Source organism: Pan paniscus, chromosome 19 (assembly GCF_029289425.2).
Source record: "Pan paniscus chromosome 19, NHGRI_mPanPan1-v2.0_pri, whole genome shotgun sequence".
Lineage (NCBI taxonomy): Eukaryota > Metazoa > Chordata > Mammalia > Primates > Hominidae > Pan > Pan paniscus.
In genome coordinates this window covers 97,963,295-97,989,429 of record NC_073268.2, presented here as the reverse complement: position 1 = coordinate 97,989,429, position 26,135 = coordinate 97,963,295, and the positions used below count along the sequence as shown (strand labels likewise).

The 26,135-nt window shown below is 60.8% G+C and overlaps 2 protein-coding genes across 8 annotated transcripts in view; one reads left to right on the top strand and one right to left on the bottom strand.

Moving 5' to 3' along the window:
- The window catches only part of BAHCC1 (BAH domain and coiled-coil containing 1), a 70,770-nt gene extending 61,475 nt beyond the window's left edge, over window positions 1-9,295 (bottom strand). For 4 of the 7 annotated variants that reach the window (XM_055101974.2, XM_063598809.1, XM_063598810.1 and 1 more), the window contains exon 1: window positions 4,808-5,281. In XM_055101974.2, coding sequence (XP_054957949.2) covers window positions 4,808-4,985 — 178 coding nt within the window. In that variant the 5' untranslated portion in view covers window positions 4,986-5,281. Of the gene's footprint in view, window positions 1-4,807; window positions 5,282-5,403; window positions 5,948-5,971; window positions 6,328-9,081 lie in introns of those variants that run through there. The other 3 variants (XM_055101973.2, XM_055101975.2, XM_055101972.2) reach the window with 3 other exon arrangements.
- A 9,789-nt stretch (window positions 9,296-19,084) lies between these two features.
- LOC117976461 (uncharacterized) lies at window positions 19,085-25,793 on the top strand. Its single transcript, XM_063598621.1, has 4 exons — window positions 19,085-19,162; window positions 19,384-19,396; window positions 19,522-19,567; window positions 25,003-25,793. The coding sequence occupies exons 1-4, from the start codon at window positions 19,085-19,087 to the stop codon at window positions 25,748-25,750; spliced, it is 885 nt and encodes a 294-aa protein (XP_063454691.1). The 3' UTR covers window positions 25,751-25,793.
- The last annotated feature ends 342 nt before the right edge of the window (window positions 25,794-26,135 follow it).

The window sequence follows — 26,135 nt, the reverse complement described above, 5'->3', positions numbered from 1 at the left end:
AAGTTGACAGCGAACATCCTATCAACTTGCTGGAGTGTATCCTGATTGTTAAAACACTCTTAAAGGTGTACAATCATTTATCAAATTAAAATAGCCGTGCCTTGCCAGTTCTTTTTCTGCCTTCCTGGATGGAACCCCCAATAGTCTCCATCCTCCTCCAGCCTCCTGGGTAATCTGCCCTTGCACCCAGGCCCTGCTCCTCAGGGGACAATGACCCTGCTGCCAGGAGCCCCAGCCTCGGCATCCCCTCCCCACTGTGGCCCAGGCCAGGGCAAGACCACTAATCACCAAGAAGTGACAAACGCCAGAAGCCCCACCAATTAAATTTAAACTCATGCAAAGCTCAGTGGCTAGTAAATTATTATTTTTATTAGCTTGAACCAAGTTCCCGTAAGAGAGAAAGTCAACTTGCTCCCATGAATGGCTCTTGTATAATTTATTTAACTCTGTGCTCTTTGCCAAAGCCTGGAATATTTTTAGCTCGTTCTGTTGTTGGATTTGGCTTTTTTATGTGTGTTTCTGAGGGGTATTTTTAGCCTCATCCATGTTATTCTAACAGCCTCCTATGCATTTTGTCCTGTCTGTGGGGGCTGTTGAACCCTGTCTCACAGGGAGATGAGGGAAGATTTCTAAGAATAACCGGGGAACGTTTGGGGGGACGCGCGTTTTCCAGGGGAGATGTGCTATTTGCACAACGCCGTTCTCTGCCTGGCTCACTAATTTGCCTTATTACTCACGTGACCTGGATATTCCTACAGAAAGCACGGCGGCTCCGTACCGGGATAATCAGACGTGGTGGCAGCACGAGCCCCACTGGGGGAAACCCACATTCCAAACAGGGCTTCGGCGGGGCGGGTGTGGCGGGCCACCGCGTGGCGGGCCACCGCCGCCGGTCCACGTGGCCCCACATTCCCGGATTCCCGTAGCTCCTTTGGGCTCGCGGCAACTTTGATGTCTAGCTCTGTCACTTATGGAGCAGGACGGGTGACGTCTTCGGAAAGTAACTCTTTTCACACCTACTTAATGTTGGTAACTGTTGCAGAAACACTCCATCGTGTCATGGAGTTAATGAGGTATTTAAGAAAATGTATTTTTTTCTTTACAAAAAAATATCACATGATGAGGGAGAGGAGCCTGTGATGGGGTCTTTTCACACTAGGAAATTATCTTTTTTTTTCCTCTGCCAAGTTGGGGGTATTTTTTGGTTGTGTTTTTTGGTGTTTTCTTTTTCTTTTTTTTTTTGAGATTGGCGGTAGGAAGCACTTTTTCAGCAGGAAAGAAGTAGTTTGCAGTTCTCCCACCAGAAGGAGCCTTCGCCTTTCTCCCACAACAACCCCAGGCTCAGAGCACCTGGTTTCCCAGGCTCCAGCAATTTACACCCCAAAGAAGACAAGAGAAGGGGCGGGAGGGGAATCTGAGCAGATTATTGAAACCAAGATGAGAAATAGTGCCTTGGTGGAGCCCTGGCCCCTGGAGAGGGGAGGCGTACAGACCAGGACAGGAGCGGGCCCAGCCAGAAGCCAGGACGGGGGGCTGTCTATGTGGGCCTCTCCCCAGGCCGGGGCTGCCTCGGATCACACACACACTCCCAGCAGAGGCGCCAGCCCCAGTGGCTCCAGGCAGTAGCACTGATGAAAAATCTTGGGTTGGTTCTTGTTGATTTCTCTTTTTTCCCCCCTAGATTTCACAGCTTTGCCTCCGGACCATCTGTATTAGAGACAAAATCTAACACTGAACTAAAAATAATGATTCCAAACATTTTAATTGCACCTTTTGGTGACAAGGTTACTGGAACAGCACTTTACCATAAAACCTACGGCCGAGTCTAAAGCTCCCAGCACTTTCATTTTTAGAAAAACAATGGAAGAAGCCTGGGAGCCCCATGTCCCCACCCATAAGGGCCCCTCAGACTGACATTCTGAAAGTGTTGGGTGGGGTTGGGGAAAGGCAGCCCAGGCAGCCAGCAGGAACAGCCTCAGTCCAGCCGGGGTGGCAGTGCCAGGCTAGACAGGCACAGGAAGAGCAGCCCAGCAAAAAGAGGCAGCCTCATGGAGGCCAGGGCCTCTATCCCCGATGGTTGGATTCTACTCCCAGACAGGCGGGAAGAATCCGGGTCAATTTTCCTTTCCAAGGGGCAGTCAGCAGAGGGAGGGGCGGGCTGGCTGCAGCTGTGGCCTGCGGACTGAGGCCATCCAGGAAAATGGGAAGCAAGGCAGCCAAACCGGCCATTTGGAAGTCCGCACACAAGACGCAAAAAAATTGTTTAACGTAATTATGCTTTTTTCTCTCTAAACTAGATCATATATAGACACAGACCAAAGCAAAGTGATCTGGGGTATAATTCTTTTTTTAAAAAAATACATGCAGCTAAATTTTAAAAACCAATACAATATTCTGGCTCTTAATTTCAAAAGGCTTCCTTTCAGCTACAGATGCTTCTAGCTGGATGTCTGCATGACCAAGTTGCCCATCACAAATGGGTTGAACATCTCCGAGCACAAGCGGTCTCTTCGGTCCGCAGGGGGGAGGAAATGGGGCCTCCAGGGACAGGGGACACATGACCCTTCAGACCCTGAAAGAGGCAGCCCCGAGGGGCCTCCAGCGCCCTCTAGAGCACCCTGCGCTTGGGGAGGCTGGGAGGACCTGGGATCAAGAAGCAGCAGGGAGGACACAGGCCAGGCCAGAGCCCAGAGCCGTTCCTCACAGCCCTCCGGGGCCTACACGCCAAGAACCACGTGGCCAAACTTAGAATGAGCAAGACAAAGGGCTAGGCCACCCGACCAGGCGCCCACCTACCCGGGTGCTGCCTAGACCTGGAAGTAAGGGCAGAAGGAGGAGAATGCAGCTGGCCTGGACCTGGCCAGGATGTGAGCTGGGGCATGGGGTCAGGGAGAGAGTGCTGACCTGACCTGATGGGGAATTTGGCCTGGCCTCCCGGAGGGGACAGCCCCAGCCTGCCTGTGCACCAACATGCAAGCCTCAGTGTCAGGGGCCCCTGTCTCTGTCGTGCTGTTACTTGCCAGGCTGGAGGGCACGGTACAGTGGAGGTGGGGTGCACACAATCCCCCTACCCCCAGTGGGGGCCACCAGCCTTCAGCCAGAAAAGGGGCTGGTGGGGAGGCTGGCGAGCTGTCCCTTCTGCCAGGGCGGCCCCAGCCTCAGCGCCCCGTGCACCTGAGCCGGGTGGGCAGCAGCTCCCATGCAGGGGCAGGAAGACAAGCTTGATAACCACAGGGACAGCAGAACAGATATTTTTAAATCACCCATCGCTCAGGCAAGTGCTTTTTCTCCTTCTCTTTCCAGTTACAAATCTAGAGGAGAAAAAAGAAAGGAAGAAAAAGAAGGAAGGGCAACAGAGAGAAAAGGGCAGCCTCGCCAAAAGCCCAGGCAGGGAGGGAAGCGGGTGTGGGCCAACCCGGGAAGTGCTGGGGAGACCCCTCCACTGGGCGGCTCCCCCATTCCAATCTCCTGGCGCTGCAAATGCTGGAAGCCCGTTAGCAATTAAGCAATTTCCAGTTTGTTTTTTTCTAGGAAATGTACGTTTTTCTTTGAGTGCTCTCCCTTCTTCCGACGTTTTCCTTTCTAGCCCCGTCTCTGCCATCCGTTTTAATCCACACACTAATTGTAATCCCATTAAAGCAGATATAATTTTATTAGTATTCACAGTTCATCAAGCTACCAATAATAACTGTTACTGCCAATTTTTTTTTTTTAAAGCGACAAACATTTCTGATGTTTAGAACAAACTGTAAACAAAAGCCACCCATGTACCAGGGTGACCCGGCGGGTCCCTAGCGCAGCCCTGCGCGCTTCCCCCGAATCTACCCGCGCCGCCTGGTGACCTCCAGGGCTTCAGGCGTGGTAGCTGCCCCTTCCCTGACCTCCCTCGACACTCATATCAAAGCCACCGGGAAGAGGGCTGCCCTGGAGGCCTGGGCCCGCTCTGCCAAGGACTGATCCTCTCGGGCAGGGAGTCCGAGGGGACCGCCCGAGAGGATCCGTCCCTGCGAGGCCCAGCACGGGCGCCCCACGCTCTCCTCTTGGAGCAAATCCACCTCGCTCTCCTCTTGGAGCAAATCCGCCGCACTCTCGCCTGCACCGAAATCCTGAGCGCCGCCCCGCGCCACCCCCAGCCCGCGCCCGCGCTGCCCTCCTCCCCGGGCCGCAGGCTGAGAGGCTGGGCCGCACTCTGGCCACGCTTTGTCCGGCTTTAGCGGGATACCAGAGGCACTCGTTAAGGCAAATGCATCCCTGCAAACCCATTCTCGCCCTGACACTTCAAGGCTTTATATAGAAACAGGATTTGCTCGTCTTACACCAGCAGTCCCTATTAACGCTCGCCCGGCGCACACACCACTCTAATCCGCGAGGCCGCGGCGTACCCTGGTCCCCTCCCCCCGCCACAACAGCCGTTTTGTTTCCGCAGAAAGCGCCTCGTTGTCCCAGCCCCGGAACGTCTTAGGGAGGTGAATGCAGAATGCAGAAAAGAGGTTTCCGTGGAATTTAGATCTGCAGGAGGGGGCGGGGGAGGGTGGCGAGGCGCGGAAAGGCTTTAATTTCAGCCGGCTCCGGGGCTGCCCCTCCGAGACCCCCGGGGGAGGGTGGCCAGGGAAGGGCCTCTCTAAGCCGCGGCGACGCAGCTTGGGGGGCTGGCGGGACGCGCGGCCCCGCTCAGCGCCCAGGCAGCCAACGCGGCCGGGGCCGGGAAATGAAACCAAAGCTTCTCTGCTCCCGGGAGCGGAGGGGTGGGCGCCCTGTTCCGCTCTCGAACGCTCCCGTCCCGCGCCCGCCCCGGCCGAGCACTGACCTGTGTGCGAAGCCATGGGCAACGGCGACGGGAAGTACTTTCCCGGCTGGAAGTGTGCGGGGGGCTGCGCGGCGGGCCCAGCCGGGGCGAGACGCGCGGCGGCAGCGGCGCTGCGGTGGCCCAGGCTCCCGCGCTCCGACAGCAGATGCGGCGGCGGCGCAAAGTCGCGGCCATCCATGCCGGGCCCCGGCCCCGGTCCGCCGCCGCTTCCTCGGAGCAGCGCGGCCGGGGCCCGGGGGCGGCTCGGCGCGCGGGCGGCGCAGAGGCAGCGGCGTCCGGGGTCACAGGCGGTGGTGGCGGCGGGGCCGGTCAGCACGCGGGAGGACTGGGCTTCTCGGCGGGCGGCCGCGCACCGAGCCAGCGGCCGCTGTGCGGGTCCATGGTCTGTGGAGGCAAAAGCAGAGGAGACACGGGTGACTGGGGGGCTCGGCTCGCCCGGGGGTCCCCGCCCCGCCCGCTCACCCACTCCCCCCACCCCCCACCCCCGCCGGCCCGAGCGAGCGGCGGCCAGGCCGGGTGGCGGGGCCGGGGCGCTCGGTGTCTCCCCGCCGCACGCGCGCGCAGCCCAGCACCCGGGGCCCCGCGCGCGCACGCACCGTCCCGGCCACGCTTGGCCCGGGGCAGCCGGGGGAACCCAGCCGCACTGCTCGCCGCCTCCCGTTCTCGTCCCCGCGGGTCCCTGCAGCTAGGGCGCCGCGGCGAAGAGGCTGCTGGCTCTGCTGGGTGATAAAAACCCAAATCTGCGAAGCCATCACGCACACTCGCACACACACACACACACACACACTCACACGCACACCCTCTCCCCTCCCCCGCTGCCCAAAGGTGTCTCGGAGGAAAAGGCCTGGGGTCCACACTAGCTCTCCCCCTCTCCCCACCTCATGCCGAGGTCCAGCTTTTACTGCATTCCGCTTAACCGAATAACCATGCTAATTAAGCGAGTAATTTTATTGATTGTAACTCAAGAGTTGTTTTTTTTTTTTAATAACCTTCCTTTTCTCCCCACTCCCATCCCCCTCATGCATCTTTCGGCCCATTCTTCTGAATCCACCGTGGTCCCCTCTCCCCAGCCCCAGCGGGACCAGCTCCTGTCCCTAGCATCGCGCTAGGACCCCAGGCCGGCTCCTCAGAGCCCCGGGGGCCCGCAACCGCCACCGGCATCACCTGGGCCGCCACGCCGCAGTGCCCGGCCTGCTGTCCCGGAGCCGGGAGCTTCCTGTTGAGGCTGTAACAATCACCCCGCCCCCCAATCAAATTCGCCCAGGATCTTCCTCTGCGGATTGGGGGCTTGGGGGTGTGTAGGGGGGGATGCTTTCAGAGTCAGAATGCTCTCTCTCAACGGCCCAAATCGGCCCTGGGATTTCTTCCTTCAGCGCCTGCCGGGGACCGCGAGCAGAGGCCGGTCTCTGCATGGCCGGGCGGCCTGGGTACGCGGGGTCTGCGGCGCCCAACTCGGCCCTCTAGCCGGGGAAGGTGGGCCCGGCCCAGCACAACCTTCTGCCAGCAGACCCTGCCCGGACCTCCGGCCACCTAAAATAACCCTCACCTCCATTTTCTTCCACCCCCACCCAACGCGGAGCATCCACTCAGGCGAAATTGGGGACAATTTCAGACTCTGGGTGCGGAGGGTCGGAGCCAGTGATAGAAGCTGCGTGCACCATCGTGCTCCCAGGCATCCCTCCGAAGGCGCTCCCTGGACGCACTTCACGTATTACTCCTCATCTTCTAAATACGTATTGTTTTAATGTTTATCACCTCCAACAAAAGGGAGATGGATAGGCTTGATATTCCTAATTAGGAACTTTGCGGAAAACCTTGTGTTTTTGTAGCCATTCCACCATGACAACAAAGCGATTAAGATGTTTTCCATCTACTGAATACCTTTTTAAATTGCGATATTTTATGGTCCGGGTTCTAAAACGTCTTATTTGCAGACTATTTTGTGTCTGATTTAATCTATAACCGAAAACATAATGTATTAAGTGAATACATATTTGCTCAACTGATAAGCTTTTTTAATATTTATTCGGAGAGCTTTTGCATTGTAAATAAATGGGTCTACACAAAGAGTTCTCTTTGTCTGGCAACTACATACAAAGGCGTTTGGGGCTCCCTTCCCTCTGGGGATCGCCAGCTCTCTCCCCGGGTCTAACAAATAGTTCGGCTCCCAAGCCCCGATCCCGGCCTGCAAAGCGAGCGCCCGGCCGCCAGGGCCCGGAGAGTGCTCTGGCGAGGGGGCTGCGAGCGCCGGGGTCAGGGGAGGGGCTGCCCGGCCTGGACTAGGGACGTGGGGGCCCCCAGCCCCGGCCGGCGCCTCCCGAGCCCCGGAGGGCGCCGGGCGGGACAAAGGGAAAGAAGGAAAGGGAGGGAGGTCAGAAACCTGCAGCTTCAAAGGCGCCGAAGGCCGGAGAGGGGCCGGGGGCTGCGCACGCGGGGGTGCCAGGCTTCCTGGCGGCCTCCAGGGAGTCGTGTGTGCTGTGCTTTTGTTTTGTGGTTGTTTTTTTTTTTTTTTTCTTCTCTCCAATGAGAAATTTCAACGTTGAGAAAGCGCGAGCTGCCGGCGATTCTCGGGACGCGGGCTCGGCTACGAAGCAACAATTTTAATCTCCCACCCCCTGCGGGCGGATCGCAGGCCCGATTGTTCCTTTCTCACCAGCCTGCTCGACTTTTTAAGCAAACAGGAGGTGGATTACTGTCGCCTGCCTGCGCCGCCACGGCTCTGACCGGATTGGAGAGAGCTTTTCTTTGTGTTCTCTCCTCCCGGGGAGAGGCCGCGCCGCGCCTCCGGGTCTGCCCGCGCCGGGCTTCGGGGGCCTGGGGAGCCTGAGGCGGCCAGGAAGCGGGGCGAGGAAGGGCGGCCACACGGCCCGAGCTGGGAGCCCCACAGTCCCGCAGCGGCGACGCCGCCACCCGCCGAGTGCCGAGGCCCGGGGCCCACTCCCAGCCCAGCTCCAGGAGAGGCCGCGCCGGAGGACCGCGAGGACGGCGCCGCAGCGCCAGGTCGGGCTGAGCTAAGGGAGGAAATGGAGCGAAAAGTGGCGGCGGGCAGAAGGCCCCGGGCGGGCGGAGAATCGCTGACGAGGGCATTTCGGGAGGAACTGAACCTAGGAGCACAGGGCTCCCTCCCGGGAAGGCAGGGCGTGACCCCGGAGCCGCCGGTCCCTCTTGCCGCGGCCCCAGGCGTGGCTGGCGCGCTCCAGGATCTGGAGCTTCTACAAGTTTGCTTTGTTTCCTGCTTTTGCATCTAAAAACCCGCTCTCTCCTCGCCCGCCTGCCGGAGACCAGGACTCTGGCCCGTCTGCCTCCCTCCGGCGTCGTCTCCGGGAGCGCGGGCGCGGTGGGGCCTGCAGGCCGGGCTGGGACCAGGCGCGCCCTGGGGCGCGAGTGGCTCGGCCGTCGCCGCAGAACCCGCTCCCTGCGAAACAGCCGCACCCGCTCCCTGGGAGAGTCATGAGAACTGGGGTCGCGCCTGACCCCCGCGCCCGAAGAAAACCAGCCCGTGGACCCCGCCACACGGGCCGTGACCCGAGCCCCGCGCGCCGTCCCGAACGCGCGCGGTGAAAACGCCCCGCTGCGCCGGCCTTGCTCGGTCCCCCTCCTCCACCCCCACTTCTCCGGAAAAAAAAAAAATTCTGAATTGGGAACGAAGACCCGAAAAACTCGCCATGACCATTCCCCTCCCCGGCCCCTAGCTTCGGCCCGGAAGGCCCCTCAGGGCAGCGGCCGTGGGTACCACGACCCGGCCAGTTCCCCTCGCCGCGGACCGACCGGGCAGGGCCAACCCAGGACTGTTCCGGGGAGGGGAGCAGGGTAGGGGAGCGAATGTTGGGGTCCGTTCGTGGGTCACCCAGAACTGGGCGCACGCTGGCGGCGCCCGGACTTCGCCGACTGTCCGCCCGGTGCCACCCGCGCGGCTCGCGCCAGACGCAGCCTGGCGGTCCCTGTCCTGTCTCGACTATTTGTTTTTAATGCTGGGTGTCGATCGAGACAACAAGCGCTCAGAGCAAAGCAAGGATGCATTACGGGGGTAATTTTAAACCGATCGATAAGATTTTTCAGAGAAAAAAAATCGCTCATAGTCCATATTTTTTAAGAAAAAAAAAAGCCTCAACATTTTAACGGATTTTGTTAAAAGGGAAGATATATACTTCTTAACATCACAATCCTGAATTTCTTTTGCTAAAAAAATGTAAAACCCCAAAGCCAGAATAAAAAATAAAATAATAATAAAAATACAAAAACAAAAAAAAATGAAAGCAATTTCAGTTACTTACTGGAGGCTGTTTCCTGGATACAACTGAATGCAATACAATTAAATCAGTAAATGTGACTTTGTTTTGTATTCCTATTGGTATTTTCAATGTGCTGACTGTTGCACTGTAAATGCACCGCTTCCACAACAACGACTCTAGCGAGCCCATCCAGAGCGGCTCTCAAACCTGCAGCCTGGCGCGGCGAGCCACGGGCCCTGCATACTAATAAGCTCGTGCCACTCAGCCCGGAACAGCCAGCGCGCTGATTGGCCGCGCAGCCCTCCACGGCCGGGAGCTCGTGCCACTCATTCGGCGTAAACAGGCCTCCCAATAGGCTGGCGCCGGGCCAGGGAACTGCCAATCAGGAAGCAGCGGGGCTACTACCAAGCCCGATGGCGCCTAATTCAAGCCCGGCGACTGCGCAGCTCCTCTGCGCAGATCATTGCTGCTGAATGGGAATGTGGTGGCGCAGGGCGGGAGAGGGAGCTGGAGCGAGCGAGTGCGCGCGTCCCGGCGGAGGGGGAGGCGTAGACACAGACACAGACACACACACACATATATGTTTAATCCAGCAGGTCTAACGTTTGGCTTCTGCTGCACAGAAGGCCAAGGGAAGAAACACCACCACCCCTTAAAAGTAGCTGCTTTTTCTCCCTGGAATCTGTCTGGCAGGTGGCAGGTAGGCCAGACCTCCAAGCCCAGAGGCCTCCCCAGGTTGCCTGGCCCATCTACCGCTCTGAGGCTGCTGCCTGCCCGGACCCGAGTTCGCGGATGCACGCACGCACGCCCGCTGCTTGGGCAGCAAAAGCTTTGAATAGCCCGTCCGGCTCTCTCCTCCCCATCACCTGGGGATCAGACCCTGGGAAGTGAGTTCTGAGTCTCCAGCCGTCTACATTACTGGCTCTCAATTTTATCTCCCTCTGCCACACTTTGCAACAGAGCAGCTACTAAAATGAAAATCAGGGATTTATTGAGAAGACAAGGATTGCCCTTTCTTCATCTACACCTAGATTTAGAAAATATTTTCAGTTTGGTAATGGGGGAAGCGGGTATGGTGTGGTAAACCATGTATAGTATTTCTCAATGCTGCTCCCTGTCTGCCTATCTGCTAAATCCTCACTCCAACTAAAGCAAGCCACTGAACAATTTTTATCGTAATCAGATGCAAACCACTTCTAAAATATTCCGCAAACAAATATTTCTGTTAGAATTTGGTTTCCCACCCAAATGCTATTTATTCTCAGGGAGTCGAGGTGATGTCTTAGTGGCGATGGATACATTTATTTTTGCTCCTCTTTCTCCATGTGAATCTCTGCCTCCCCCTCGGGGGGAAAAAAGGATATTTAAACTGGGAGCCAACTGACAGATTCACACGCATTCGAAATTCTCCACCGTCTCATTCCGGCAGGGACACGAAAGAGTTAAACTCAAAGCCTGTTGTCTCTCTGTTTCCCCGCCCCCACTCCCGCTCCCGCGGGACCGCTGGGATTGGTTGGCACTCCGCCAGCGGACTGTCCATCACCGAGTGTAAACAAGGCGCTGATTGGCTGTTGTCCAGTCCGCACTGGGCCTCCTGAAAAAAGCAATTACTGGCTCCGCGGTTTCAAGGCGGCCCAAGGCCGCTTGATGAAAGGAGATAAGCTGGGGACCGTTTCCAGGATCCCCGCGGGCCGACCGGGGCAGCCCGGGAGCCGAGGTGCGGCGGAGAGCCCGCGGATCAAAGGAATCTGGAGAGAAAGGGGAAGCGGGCGGCCGGCCCCGGCCGGCCTTCCCCCGCGCAGGCCACGCCGACCTGGGGTGGGGGGCTGCGGGCCGCGGGCGGGGACTCCGGGATTTCCCGCCTGCCTGAGTCGGGGCCTACGCCGGCGCCCGCTTCGGGCGGCGCGGCCGGGAGGGGAGCTCCGGAGAGCCCGGGGCTCGCAGGTAAGCGCCGGCGCTCCGCGGGCCGGGCCGGGGACGCAGGACAAGGCGCGGGGCCCACCCCGGCTGGCTCGGGAGTGGCGGTCGCGCGGGCCCGGGTCCCGGCTCCGGCGTCTCCCGGCTCCGGCGGCCGGGACCCCCCGCGGCCGAGCCCCGGGCCAGGCCCCAGGCCGGCGCCTTCGGAAGCGACGTCTGGCGGGCCGCGGGGCCCGAGGGGGAGAGCCGGGAAGCGTAAATCCCCGAAGCGCGCGGAGATCCGATTAGCGCGCGGCTATTCATTAGGCTGGGGGCGATTGAATTAGGTCCCTGGGCGCGGTCGCCGGCTGGGGGTTTGTGGCGCCGACCCCCGGGCTCTTGCCGTGGCCTCGGGAGGCTGGAGCCGCGAGCAGCGGCCCCAGCGAGTGTGTCGGGGAAGCGGGTGCCTCCGGGTCCCGGCCCCGCGGGTACAGGCGGAGGCTGCCCGCTTCCCGCGTACACCGAGGACGGCCGGCCCGGCTCCGGAGAAATGGCGCTTGAGAAAGGAGGGGAAGGGAAGGTTCCCGGACCCTGGGCAGGGACCGGTCGCCGGGGACCCGCGGAGCCCTCCGGGGATGGAGGAGGCGCGAGCTGGAAGCGGCGCGCGAGCCCGAGCGCGGGGCTAACACCGTGGGGCCCAGTCTCTCCTGGCTCGGGTAAGTGGACGCGCCCCGAGGCCCCGGGTCCACGCAGGGCGCCCCTCGCAGACGGCGCGTTTCCTACTCTCCTAAGGAACCGAGTTCCCATCACTGCCTCCGATGAGCCTGTTTCCGGATCAGGAACCTTTTTCAAGTTAATTTTTAAAGCCTCATTTGAATTTTTTAATATAGGAAAATACGTATATGAGAAAAATCTTGGATGCAACAAAAAGAACACCGTGGCCACCCGTGGTGTCCCAGAAGTTGCTCTGAGCTCCTCGCGTCAGGGCAGGTGCTCCACCTCTAACCGCCCTGTGGGGGAACGGGAGGCCCCAAGCCCCTGGGAGTCCTGGTCCCCTCCAGAGTGTGTTGGAAGGACAGCCGCTGGAAAGGCCCCTCAGAGCCCCTAAACCAGCCTCCCCTCCCCCGTGGGCAGATTGTTCGAGGGTCCTGGAGCCTGAATGATGGGCCCTCGGCTTGCCCACCCCCATCCCCAGTCATCAATCACCATTTGAGAAATGCCCACTGCCAGGGACATGGGAGGGCAGAGGGTAGCTCCCGGGTGTGTGGCCCCTATCTCCTTAAGCTGGTTTAGACCCTTCTGGCTCAGCCTCACCAGATTCCTAGGATGAGCACTGGCTTCAAATCCCCCAAGTGCTGGTCCCTTCGTGTCCCCGAAAGAGGCTGCTCGCGTGGGCAAAGGCCCCGAGGCGACGAGTGCGCATTCCAGGACAGTGCGGAAGCTCCCTGCCCTCCTCCTTCCTCCCCGCTTCTGCCTCCTCCTCCCCCAGTGTTCACTTAAAGCAAATTCTAGTGGGCTTTTTTTTTTTCTCAATACTGTTTCAAAACAGTTGTTACAGCAAATAACTGCAGACGGGTCTGCTGGACGCGGTGGAGAGGGGCTGGCAGCTGCCCAGCACAGGCGCCTGGCCGCTGGGCAGCTCCCGCAATACCAAAATAAGCTCCCGAGTTCCCCTGGAAGACTTGGGCCGCCGGGAGCTCGGGCTGGTGATCTGCTCGGAGGAAACCTCCCTACTTTCCTTTTTTACTCTTCCTGCTGTCCAGAGCTAACAAATGTTTTTAATTTCAGAGGAACATGGTGTGGGGATCTGCAGACTCGCCTTCCACTGGGGAGAGGGCCAGCGAGGGGACAGAGGGGGAGGAAAGGAGAGGGGATAATAGACCTGAGGTCAGTGTTGATGCTGGAGGGCCCAGGTCTCTGAAGTTCCTGCAGCTTTGCAGATGAGCGGGCTGCAAGTGAGGCTAGGCCTGTGGACACCCAGTGGGGCCTGGAACAGTGCCAGGAGTGGCCTTGAACCCCACCTCGATCCCTCTCCAGCAGGATCTGGGGTCACTTCCATGGGCCTGGCAGACACCACTCCAGATTTGCCCTCTGGCCTGGGGAGCAGATAACCCCCCGCCCCACATAACCAGCTGCGCTCCTACACCTGGCAGGCCGGCTCACACATCACCCTTTAACGCACACTATATTCACACACACACTTGTGCAGTCTTGAATGTGTGCACACACATCTGCCTGCACACACTCATGTGCCCACATGTGAATCACTTGGAAGTGTACACACACCCAAACCCACAGCACAGATGGGCAGACAGGTGAGCCCCGTGCAGCATGTCACACTCCCACATGCACAAGACATGCGTGCAGAGGCATATCACACACGCAGAAGCACTCCCGAGAACCGCCTTCTCCCTTCCAGCCTAGGGGCCCCTGTTCCCCCACAACCGGGCCCAGCCCTGGAGCCCCCTCCAGCACTCCTCTCCCACCCCCACGCTCCCAAAGAGCAGCAGATGTAGGTCTCCCGGCTCCCAAACCTCTGAGATGCTGCTCTGTCTGAAATCATCATATAAATAATCATTTTTTAATACAAGGGGGTGGGGGTGTCAGGCAAGTTCCATGAAATTGTGAATTAGCCGCTGCTCCAAATAAATGCCTCCTTCGGCCCGAGAGCAGCCGGCTCTCGCCCGCTGCGCCCCCAGTAATCGTGTGTTGGGTATCTCCATTGTTCCCTGGGCCATTAGTCAAAGGGCAAATTAGAAACAATTTCTTGACGACAAAAATTGACTCTTAATTCTTCCCACCAGAGGCGCAGGGGGAGAAGTCCAGAGGCCAGGCCTGAGGCTGGGGCTGGCGGCAGGAGGGGTAGGTGGGGTAGAGGTGGGGGATCTAAGATGGTTCACAGCACAGAGACCTCCCTCAACTGGAGGGCAGCAGCAGCTCACCCCCACCCCAGAATCAGTGTTCCAGAGGACAGCTGGGGGCAGGGGGTTAGGAACAATCCCACTCCCTCCCAGAAGAGGTCCTGACCCCCACCCCACCCATCTGCCTGTATTGGCCCCTCTGCTATCGACTGGGGCGAGTTCTTTTCATGAGGGCCTTGCCTGGTGCCTGGAGGGAACAGGGTGTGGGGGAAAGGTCTGTGTGTTCCCCCCTCACCTCCCCTGCTCAGCGGTGTGGCCTCTGGCTCTGGGGAGGATCGGGAAGCCCCAGGGTCCGTGCCTTGGAGTGGGGGGACAGCCTTTTCTCTGCCACAGCTTCTGCCTTTGGGGGCTTACCCTTCCTAGGAGCAGAACTGTTGTGGAGGGGAAGAGGACGGCGAAGGTTCCGAAGGGAAGGGGGCTGCCCCCACTGAAAACGAAGCTTCCAGTCACAGCCCCTTCATTATTTATCAGGACCCAGGGGATGAGGTGGCAGGGGAGGGGGCTGCATGGAGGGAGTGCCCGCACCCTCGTCCCCAGCGCCTGCCCCCTCCCGACCAGGCCTGGGCTGAGGCCCAGGGTAAGGGGGCTGAGGCAGGCCACAGAGGAGCAAGACTTGTCAGGGGCCAGACCTGGGTAGGAGGATTGTCCTCCAGGCACACACGGCCCCCAGCCTGTCGAACTGGGCTCTCCCAGAAGGTCCCCGGCTCCAGCCCAAGCAGGGAGCCAGGTTGGGGGTGTGGGAAGGCAGAGGTCCCAGGGATCCTGGGGGAGGCTCAGGTTGTACCTGCAGGCCACAGTCTCCTCGACAGACCTCGGACGAGGTTGTAAGTGTTTTAAAGAAACCAGAGCAGCAGAGAAGAGAGACTCAGAAGCCCGTGGCACGGCTTTCTGGGTGTCCCCTCCAGCGAGGGGGTCTCCATTGCTGCAGTTGCCGGTTTTGTCCAACCAGGTCAGGAGGCTGCCCGGCCCCCTCCCCACTCTCAAAGTTGCTTGTTAAACACAGAGTCGTAATTTGTGGCTAAATATAACTAGTGTGTTCTCACGGAGAGTATAATTCAGGGTGCTCGTTGTATGAGGTTATCAACGAGACCCATCTGGGTTACATTAAAGTGATTTTCATAAAGGGCAGAAGCGCCCCTTTGCCTGGTTTCCCCTGCCTTTTTATTAGTGACAGTGTTATTGTTGCAATTATTAGAGGGGATCAAGGAAGGTGGGAGTTGCCAGGGACTCCCAGGCTGAGGAGGGAGCCTCCCAGCCCCCCTCCACTCACCATTGTCCTGCTGCCCCTCCAGCCTCCTGGTCACTGTCACCTCTGCGGCTGGAGGGCTGGAGAAAGGCCCAGGAGCCCAGGGAACCTCCACCATGCCAGGCTGCCTTCCCTAAAGGCCGGCTCCTTCCCCACAGGCAGCCAGTCTGGGGGTGGACCTGGAGGGGCAGGGTTCTCTGGGAATCTCTGGCCAAGGGATGCGCTTTGGGGATCCGCTGGAATAAAGAGTAATCAGTTTTCCTCGCAGGAGGTTGACCCCAAACAGCCCTCCGTCTTCCTGCCCATGAGGATGAGGACAGGAAGCCAGACCCAGGAGAGAAAGCCCAGATCAGACAGATGGGGGTTGGGAGGGCCTAGTGGCTGAAACTGCCCTGCTTGGGGACAATGCTCAGGCAGGACCAATCCAAATGAGGGCACTGCTTATGTGGTCCTTCCGGGAGCACCCTCCAAGGCAGAGCCTGGCTTCGGGCCCTCCCTGCAAGGACACCTGCCTCCACTCCCTGCCAGACCAGGCCTGGCTGCAGAGGCGGAGGGGCGGCAGGGCTGCCTGTCTCCACTGTTTGGCAGTGTTTACACGTGTCGCTGTCAGGGTGTCTGGACAGCGGGGGTCAGGGGGCCTCCCGGGCCCAGAGTTCCCCAGGCCTATTCTCACACTGGTGTGAGGGCCCTAGGGGAAGGGTGTGGGCTGGGTGGCGGGGCCAGGCCAGCTGAGACCTACAGGACCGTGGAGCATTTAGGTCTCCCACCCAACTCCAACCAGTCCTCTGAGCATCAGTTACAGAGCCCAGGCAGCAGGAGGGCAGAGCCCAGCCCCTTATCACCCATCCTCAAGGCAGGCAGGAACCCTGAAGGCAGCTTCCACCAGGGGTTCCCTTAGCCCCCACCCTCCAAAAGCCCCAGACCCTGCCAGGCCTCACCCTGCCAGCATCGTGGCCCCAGCTGAGGGCTCCCAAGGGCAGGTGCTGGCAACACAAGCAGGAGGCCTCGGGGCATCCCGCAGGGCACACACCAGGTCGCCCTGGGCTCCCCAAGCACCTCCCAGACCCAGCCCTCGGGTGGGTCCTGGCCCACAAACCCCCACGCCCTGCCCCTGAGATGAGCCCCACCGCCCACCTGCCCTCCAGCCCTGGAGACCTTTCTCCCCCTTGGCCATGGCTCCCATGGGGAGGCTGCAGGCCCTCCCTGGGCTGGACCAGAGGGGACAGACTGTCTCTCCCCTGCGACTTCTGGGGGCACTGGAGTCCTTGGCCTGGTTACCTTCAGCATTTATAGCCCTCCAGTGAGTTATTCCTCGGAGTTCTCACAGAGCAGCATGCGCCTGCGGCAAAGCCCTCACCTCCAGCCCCTGGACCACCTGACTGCTGCCTCCCGCCTGGCGCCAAACACGGCCACCGCCTCTTTTGTTAACAGGACAGTTGATCCATTAAATTAAAAATCATTCAATAGATTCATTTTTTTTTCTGGCCTGAACAAATACGTATTCCATCTCAATTCATGAAGCATCAGTACCCGCTGCAGGGGTAATTCCCCAGGCGGGAGAGGAGTTTCGGGGAAAGTGCCCCTAAAGAGAGACTCCCCAGAAATCCCTTTCCAAGCAGCCAAGGCAGGCAGGCCAGAGGAGCCTGCCCCGGGCCAGGGCCCAGACCCACGCAGCCGCCCGCTCTCCCGGCCACTTCCGCCGGGGCCTTTCCGAGCGAAGTCCATTAGGGCCGGGTCTCTGCGCCTCCCCTACGCGGGGTCCGGGCAATACGCAGCCCCGACCACCGTCCTCGGCCCGGGGGAAGCGCAGACACACACTGGAGGCATTTTCTTCCCTCCGGAATTGGTTGGTTTTTGTTTTTGTTTTAATAGCAGGACTTTTCCAAGCAAAAAGTCTCCTGAGGCGGGTGGTAAAAAAAAATCAAAGCCTCTACATCCAAGCCCGGAACAAAAGCCCTTTGGAAATCCCGCGGCGGGGCCGGGCGCGGGCGGATGCGGCGGGAGGGGCGGCCGAGCGCGCCCCGGACCCGCGTCGGGAGAAGCCGCGCAGCGCCTACCGCGGGGGTCGGGTCTTGGCGGCCCCACCTGCTCCGGAGTCGGCCCTGTCCCTCCGTCTGGGGAGGCGGCCGGAGGCGCCATCACCGCAAATTTATGGCCCGGATGACGCGCTTCCTACTCCCACAGTGGGGCCCGGTGACATTAAACAGAAAATTGACGAGAGCGGAGCGAAACTGAATCCCTTTCTCTCCAGGTCCATCCCCCTCGCTTTTCGGGGAGGGGACCAGGGACGGGAGGAAGGGCGTCCCTGAGTTTGTGCGCTCGGGAGCCCGTGCTGGAGGCTTCTCCCAGATTCCACAGCCCAGGCAGCGTGCTGGGGGCGCGCGACCCCGCCCGGACCGCACCCCTTCGCCGGCCGCATTTCGGGCGGAACCTCGGCTCCCGTTCCACGCGCCCGGGGCGACCAGGCAGAGTGAGGCCCCGCACCCGGGTCGCTCCCGCTCGGAGGGCCCAGGCCGGATGAGGCTCCGACGCGCCCTCGGCCGTCCCTCCGCGCCCCAGCTCCAGGGAGCGCCCCGCTGCCTCCAGCACAGCGGGGGAGGGAGGACCCCGGCTGCCCAGCCCCCACCCTCGCCGCCGCGCCCCGCCCCCGGCCGGCGCAAGTGGGAGAAGAGAGCGAGTGACGAGCGGGGCGCGCCTGGGTGGCTGCCGGGGTCGCTCCTCTGGCCTCGAGCGCCCCCTCCCTCCGCCCCCCGGCGCCTCCTGGCACCGAACCCGCCGCGCCGCCGCGTCCTTAAAAGCGCCGCCTGCTTTGCTGGCCTTTGGCCGCGCGGCAGGGAAGGTCCCGCCGGGGTGGTGTCGGTGGCGCGGGGACAGCGACACTGCCGGGCGCCGGCATACCCCCTACCCCCTCCTCCGCCCCTCCGGGCACTTGCCGCCGCCCTGCAGGCCTGGGTCTTGTCGCACTTGTTCTGTCGTGCTGGGGTACACAGAGCCAAGACCAGAGCCGGCGCATGTGCTTGTCAGAGAGGAATCCAGGGAGCCCTGTGGGGGCTGCTTGGGGAAATGAGGCTGTCATCCCCGCGCCCCAGGTGCTCAACGGGGAGGATAAAGGAGCCCTGACCTGCGGGAGGCAGCCCCAGGGGACGGACGGAGCCCAGGTTCAGAGCCCAGAGAGAGCATTGGAGGGCCAGGCCTCAGCTAACTCCATTTCTCCCCTCTCTGGCCTGCGTGGGCATCGGGGGCATGGTGGGTACCAGATCCTACCCTGCCTGCTCAACCCTCTAGACAGCCTGGGACACAGAGGGCATGGTGGCCACGCCCATTTTACAGATGAGCAGAAGGAGACTGTGAGAGCAAATAACGTGCCCTTGTTCACACTGAGGGCCTGGGTGCGTAGGCTCTGGATTCTTCTGGAAAACTAGTACTTGGGTTGGCTGACTTTTGGGCCTGGGACAACCCTAAGACTCCTGGCTGGGGCAGGCATGATGCGTCCCGACTTCTGCCTTGTAGACCAGGAGCAGAACAAAATGGGCCTCATGACCAGCCATTGGGCGTCTTGGCCACAGCACGCACGGAAAGATGTGTCAGGGTCCAGCTCTTCCTGGGAAGCCCCTCCGAATGCTCCTGGCCAGCCTGTTTCTCTGGGATGAGGCCCCAGCAAGGCAGATCGCAGCCTGCAGCCGGGAGGAACTGCTAATATATGGCAAGAGTCTGGAAACCAGATTCCAAAAGGTCACCTTGGACTGGAACCAACAAGATTACGTTGAACAGGCTGGATGTGAACCTCCACTTTCAGGTTCAAAAATCAGTTGTAAAAATGCAGGCAGCTTCCCACTGAAGACTTGCTGGGCCAAGCTGCAGCTGTCTGCACCACTCAGGCAGTTCATCCACCCCCTGTCTCCCCAGCACAGGCCCTCTTGTGAATTTCCCTGAGCCCCAGCAGCTGAGCCTGCGCCCTGGGGTGGGAGTGGGGGATCCCGGGATGTCTGACCCGCTGTCTCTGATGTCAGGCCAGCTGGGGGAGGGGATGCAGCTGGAGACAGCAGAGAATGGGGTCCTTGTGCCACTGTCATCAGGCCCGGAGCTTCCATGAACACGGCTTTGTCTGCACCCATACCCCGTGGTGACCACGGGACCAGGGGATCAGTGGGCCTCTGAACAAGAGGGGCGTGCAGAGCGGCTTTTTGGCCTCAGTTAACTCTTAAATGGGTGTCAGAGGCACTGTCTTCCCCTAGCTATGCACCTCGTGCCTGGGAGCCTTAGGGCCACACGGAAGGGTAGAAATCAGTTTCAGGTCAGGAGGTCTGGAACAGCTTTATTAAACCCAGTTTTTTTCCTATGAAAATGGCTGCAGACACTGGGGGAGGGAGAGGGTGGCCTTGATCCCGATGACTCTGAAACATGCTTGGCCTTCCCCAGAGATTCCTGCTCCCAGCCCAGGCCCAGACGGCAACAGAAGCTCATGGTGAGTTCACCCCGGTCCTGGTCTGGCACCTCATTGCTGGGGAGGTCTCGGTAGTCCAGAGGAGGTAGCCCCCACCCTGGGCATCCATCTGCTCAGGCCCCAGCCCCCGCGGGAAGACCCAATTACAGAAGGAAGAAGTATGTGGAGACCCTTGGCTGAGGTTGGGGGACCTGGAAGCTGGAGGTAGTGTTCCTGGGTATAGCATGATGGGTTGATAGGTGGGTTTTATTCTCTTTTTAAGGATTTTCTGTATTTTTCAAATTTCCCTTTTGAAATGTATTCATTTTGCAATCAGAAAACAAAACAGGCCAGGCATGGTGGTTCACACCTGTAATCCCAGCACTTTGGGAGGCTGAGGCGGGTGGATCACCTGAGGCCAGGAGTCCAAGACCAGCCTGGCCAACTTGGTGAAACCCCGTCTCTACTAAGAATACAAAAATTAGCCAGGCGTGGTGGTGGGCACCTGTAGCCCCAGCTACTTGGGAGGCTGAAGCACGAGAATCGCTCGAACCCAGGAGGCGGAGCTTGCAGTGAGCTGAGATCGCGCCACTGCACTCCAGCCTGGGCAACAGAGAGAGACTCCGTCTCAAAAAAAAGAAAACAAAACAAGCCAGTGAACACTACTCCAAACAAATGTCCAGGCCCAGAGATCAGAGGCTGCAAGGTGGGCTCTGTCCCCATGTCCCCAGCCACACTGCTGGGGAACCCACAGGGTGCCAGGCCCCCTCAGCCCTGTCCCTGCCCCACAGGCCCCTGGAGTGATTGTAGGCTCTAGACTGCCTCAGTTTGCCCCCAGCCTCCCCTAGGTGCCCGGGGAGCCACTGGCCAGCCTCCGGTCACACTCCACTCAGGGCTTGACGGGGAAACAGAAACCAGCCTTGAATGCCTTCCCACGCCCCAAAACGCCAGGGTGCACAGTGAGGGGAGCCCTGGCCAGATGGCACAGATGGCATTCCTGCCCGCGAGAGGCCCAGGACCCCGGGGAGCCAGAGGGGCAGGGTGCCCGCAGCGTCCAGGCAAATGGGCCCAGGCCCCCCGACACCCAGCTGAGGCCAGCCTCCCCCAGAGCGGTTTGGAGCCCTGCCCTGGAGAGGGGGCAGCTCGCCCAGCGTGGGGGTGATGCCACCAGGTGGTGAGGCTGCTGGGCAGGGCTGGACCCCCTTTTGGACTCCCCTTCCGATTTCTGTGCCCCTGAGTCTTGCCCATGCTACAGCCTAACCCTGCCGTGGCCAAGGGACAGCGGGGCAACAGTGCCCTCCCCGAGCTTGCCCTGGGACAGCCGCCTCACTCGGAGGAAGCTGGGTTTTGCCGAATTTTCTGCATGATGGGGCTCCGTGGGCTGGGGGCCACTTGCCTCCCTGCACCCGTCCCAGGACCCCAGGCTGCAAGCTGGAAACCCCATGGGGGCGAGTGGAGCCCCGGGACTCCACAGGAGAGGATCCTCTGTGACAAGAGGCTCCAGGGGACACAGGCTTGCGAACATGGGGGCTGGGGTGGGGTCAAGGTATGAACAGCGCAGGCCTAGAAGCCTCAGACTCTGAGGGGCAGGAAAGAGTCCCCAAAACGGAATCAGAGGAGGAGCCCGGGGTGGGGGGAGGAGGAAAGGGGCGCAGTGGGCGCTGCCATCCCTCCTTGGGGCACATTTCTTCCCGCCCTGACCAAGAGGAAGGGACCCTCCTTCCTCCAGAAAGGACTTCTCCGAGCCCAGGACACACGAGGAAAGCGAGGCTCAGTCACCAGGAAGCCCTCACTCCCCGTCAAGGCCACCAAACGGGAAGAAGGGGAGCCAGGATTTGATCCCAGGCTTCCCTCCCAGCCTGCACGCTGCTGCACTACCCAACCCTGAGGACCCCAAGAACCTCCGAGAATGTGGGATTTTGGTTCTGAGCCTCCACAGGGCCCGTTGGTGGCCTCTGGTTCAGGACAACCAGAATTGGCCCAGACAGCCAAGCAGCCAAGGGGCAGGCTTTGTACAGTGTGGGGGTCTGTCCTCCCTCCTGGCCAGAAGCAGAGCCCACCCCTCAAATGCAGGTGGGGTGGGGCAGGGGCTCCGGCTCCGTCATCTGGGCCCTAGTGAGGCTGCCCGCTCCTGCTCACCTGCACAGGAGGCTGAGGGTGGGGCCCTGGGGGAGGGGCTGCCCCAGGCTGTAGTGCCTGGGAGAGCTGGGGGTGGGGAGGGGACAGGCAGGGGGCAGGCAGATGGCCTTCCTGCTTGGCCCTCGCTGCCAGGTCTTGCTGCCTCCTCCTGTTGGGTGATTTAGATCATTATAGACCTGAGGTCCCACCAGGTGCGTTGGCTCATGCCTATAATCCCAGCACTTCGGGAGGCTGAGGTGGGTGTATGAGTTGAGGTCAGGAGTTCGAGGCCAGCCTGGCCAACGTGGTGAAACCCCATCTCTACTAAAAATACAAAAATTAGCTGGATGTGGTGCCACACACCTGTAATCCCAGCTACTCAGGAGGCTGAGGCAGGAGAATCGCTTGAACCTGGGAGGCGGAGTTTGCAGTGAGCTGAGATCACGCCACACCCCACAGCCTGCAGCCTGGGCGACAGAGCGAGTCTGTCTCAAAAAAATAAAAAAAAATAAATAAATAAAACTGAGGTGCAAAGTTTAAAGGTTTGGGTGACACATCAGAGGCAGACTTGGGGAAGAAGTGTCTGTCCCACCCTCCCAGACCACATCCTCTAAGGGCTTGGGCCCCGGGGATGCTGGGTGGCCCCTTGGAACTGTGAGGAGCTGACACATGGGTGGGGACCAGAGGAGGGGACGTGGAGAGCCCTGGTGAGGATGTGGGCACTGGTGGGGACTGCCTGGTGTGTGATGGGGACAGGAACAGGCATGGAGATGGCCCACACCCAAGACAGTGGGCTCCTGGGGCCACCTCTTCTCCACACGGCGGCAGCAGGTCTATTTCGGGCCTAACAGCCCAGCCATCCCTGAGAGCCAGCGCCGAGGGTGCAGCAGCTGCCTCCTCTCCGGGCCCACCGGACGGTCGCCGTCCTGCCAGGAGCTCCCGTGCCCATCGCCAGAGAGGGAAATGCTCCTTGGTCTCAGGAGGCAGCGGGGCCCGGGACTCACATGGACCTGGGCCCAAGTCGACCAGTTCCAGCTGGGCACACCGGGAAGGTCACCCACCTCCCGAGCCCTCCATGTCCAGGCCATTGTGGGAAAACCCTCTCCAACAGGGGAGTGAAGGGACAGGATGGAGCGGGAGTGGCGCCAAAGCATGGGGAGAACCAGAGGCCGCAGGTGAGACCCCGCCGTGGGCCATGTCCCGTCTCTTCCTCTGACGGCAGGCGTTTCACCCGATCACCCTCCCGGCTCTCTCGGCCACTCCTGCTTGGGCTTGCTCCTGTCTGGTGTTGGGTGACCTGCCTGCTGCTCTCAGACCCCACACCCGTTTGTGGCCTCATGGCCATGAGTGGCCCCGTCCCCGACTCCACTGCAGTGGGCACAGTGGTGGCCCCCAAATGATCGGTCTACCTGGAGCCTGTGAACACGACAGGCTTATTTGGGAAAAGGGTCTTTGTCCAGAGACAAAGGCCCTTAGAAGACAGAGGTCGGGGGAGATTTGAGAGGGAAGCGACAGAGGCCACGTGAAGATGAGGCAGAGATGGGAATGACACGGCCATGTCCACGGGACACCTGGGGCCACCAAATGCTAGAAGAGGCGGGAAGAACCTCCCCTGCAGCCTGCAGAGAGAGGACAGTCCTGCCGATAGCTTGATTTTGGTTCCAGCCACCAGGACTGGGAGAGAATAAACTTCTGTTGTTTGCAGCTGCCCCATTTGTGGTCTTTTGTTGGGTGGCCCCAGACATAATCCCAGCACTGGCCTGGCCCGGCCCATGGGCAGCTGTCCCCAGCCTGGCGGAGGGTGTGGCTGTGATGTTACCCCCAGGAGATCCAGTACCCCAGTCTCCATCTGAGCCGCCATCGGGCTGTGGGAGCCTGCTAGCCTGTGGCAGAAGGACCAGGACCTGGGGGCCGGCAGGGAGCAAGGGCTGAGCAAACCGGCTGGGAGGAAGGACTGAGGCCACACCGGTGTCCGGGGGGATTCAGACGTCACCAGTGTGGAGTCTGGGGGTGTTCTGACTGGCTTTAGACAGAAATTTCTTTTTCTCTCTGGAAAGGGCGGCGGTGGGCCCGTGTGCAGGGGAGCGTGGACTTGGAACTCGGGGAGCCCTGGGTTCTGCCTCATCCTCTACATCCCTGCGGGGCCATGTCCACTCACCGAGGGGTTCTTGCCGCCTTGACTGAGGGTGGCCGGGCACCAGCACCTTCGCAGCTTTGCCCAGCACCTCGGCATGGGGTGGGGGGCGGTGCAGAGTTCTGTTTTACAGGGAAGGGAACTGAGGCACAGGGAGATGACAGCTCGCCGCTGGTGCTGACCATGGGCTCACACTGCCTGGCCGCCCTTGCAGCCCCTGCCCTCCATGACGAACGTGCTCATGTTTCCTGGCTGCCCCCCGACCCCACTCCCACCTCCCTGGCTAAACAAGGGAGATCTTGATGTGAGTTCTCCTTTTTCCTTTCTGGAAGGAATGGCAGACTCTGGACATGCTCCTAGAGATGGGAGGTCAAAATGATCAACGTTCAGGGTCCCTTCATCTTACAGGGTCTCGAGTCACCTTATTTAAAGGTGGGAACTGGGGATCCTGGAACCTCCCCTGCACCCCAGATGCTTCTGGGGCCCTTGAGAACTTGCCCTGAGCTGTCACCTGGCCTAGACTCCCAGCCACTTTCAGGGCACAGAGAAACTGCCCTCACTCTGAAAATGCGGAGACCAGGACCCAGAGAGGTAGAGTGACTTGCCCATGGCCACACAGCCTGTGAAGGATGACCAGGTTTGGTCTCCGCCAGCTGTTCTGGCTCTGCTCCTGCAGTCAACAGCCACCACCCCTGAGGCTTGCCTGGGGCGGGGCGGGTGGGGAGTGGGGGTGGGGAGTAGTGGGAGTGGGAGGAGAGCGGAGGGGATGGGGGGGAGCGGGGGGGTGGAGCGGGAGGATGGGAGGCGGCGGTGGGGGTGGGGGGAGCGGGGGGGGAACCAGGGGGATGGGGGCTAGTGGGGAGGATGTGAGGGGAGGGGGGGAGGGAGTGGAGGGGTGGGGGTGGGGAGTAGTGGGAGTGGGGGGAGAGTGGGGGGGATGGGGGAGTGGGGGGGAGCGGGGGGGTGGGGTGGAGCGGGAGGACGGGAGGCGGCGGTGGGGGTAGGGGGAGCTGGGGGGAGCCAGGGGGATGGGGGCTAGTGGGGAGGATGTGAGGGGAGGCGGGGGGGAGCGGAGGGGTGGGGGGAGCAGGGGGGTGGGGGGTGGGGAGTGGGGGGAGCAGGGGGGTGGAGGGGTAGGGAGCGGGGTGTGGGGGGAGCGGGGGGCATAGCCAGGTGCATGTTATGGGTCCAGGGCAGCGACCCAGTCCATTTGTCCTTTTCAAAGTGTGGCCTGGGACACCTCCTATCCAGCCATACGCCGCCCAGGACTGGCTCAACAGCTCCACCCTCCACTGCTGTTCACCCATGACACGTCACTTCCCACCCGCCACTGCTGGCTCACCTGTGACACCCCAGGCAGCTCAGATGCCCGGCAGGTCCTGCTGGTAAGAGGGAGGCAGGAACCTGTCCTGTCTGGGACCCGGGCATTGCTGGGCGCCAGAGGGACCTGGGACCTCAGCCACGCTGGGAGCTGGCCTGTCGTACGGGCGGTGCCTGGCAGATGTGGACGGGCTCCGCAGGCTCCTGGTGGCCCACCCCTGCCTTCGTGCCATCCTTCCTGGGAGTCTCCTGGCCAAGGAGGACTCGAGGCCTGTCCCACCTGTGCCCAGGGCTCACTGTGGCTCCCTTCAGCGGGGCTCTGCTGTCTCCCCGCCTGCTTCCCCTCCAGCTCCTGGGCTCTGCCCCAGCATTCCCCCGAGCCTCTCCCATTCCTGGCCCCAGCCTGGCCAGGGATCCCAGAGGATGCCTTCACCAGCCCAGCCCCTTGCCTGGTGGATCACCACTCCTGTCTCCTGCTGCTCTGCCCCCTGCCCCGGGCCTGGGAAACCTGGGAGGACCCTCAGGGAGGGTCAGGGATGTGTGACGCCAGCAGGAGGCCGACGAGTTCCCTGGCAGGAAGCACACTGCACGGGGAGCCTGCCGCCATGCTGCCACTCTCATGCCCCTGCGGGGCCGCAGAGAGGGATGCCTAGGGCGGGGTGGGCAGTGGCTGCCGCAGGGGAGGCGCTCTGGGCAGTGCTGTTCCTTGAGAAACTGCAGCCCCAAGGGGCCTGGGCAGGGCCTGGCCTGACTGAGTGGGGTTGAGGGGGAGGTAGGGTGGGTGTGCCCTATGATGTAGGGCCTGCTGCGCCCTGGGGAGGGGACCCAGTGCAGTGATGCCCAAGTTCCAGCGTTCAGACTGCCTGGGAGCCCTGAGACTCCCTGACCCAGCAGGATGCCTCTTCCTGGGTGAGGGGGAGAGTGGGGTGGGCCAGAAAGCCCACCCAGACAACTGAGACCCCTCCCCACCTGCTACCCCATCTGCTTGGGCCCAGGAATGGAGGGGCCAAGGCAGACCCCTCAACATACATGCTGAAC

Coding starts and splice junctions, on each gene's coding strand:
- LOC117976461 (XM_063598621.1), top strand. CDS start 19,085: ATGTCTGACCCGCTGTCTCTGATGTCAGGCCAGCTGGGGGAGGGGATG. Junction 19,568..25,002: donor GACGGCAACAGAAGCTCATG/GTGAGTTCACCC, acceptor TCCTTTTCAAAG/TGTGGCCTGGGACACCTCCT.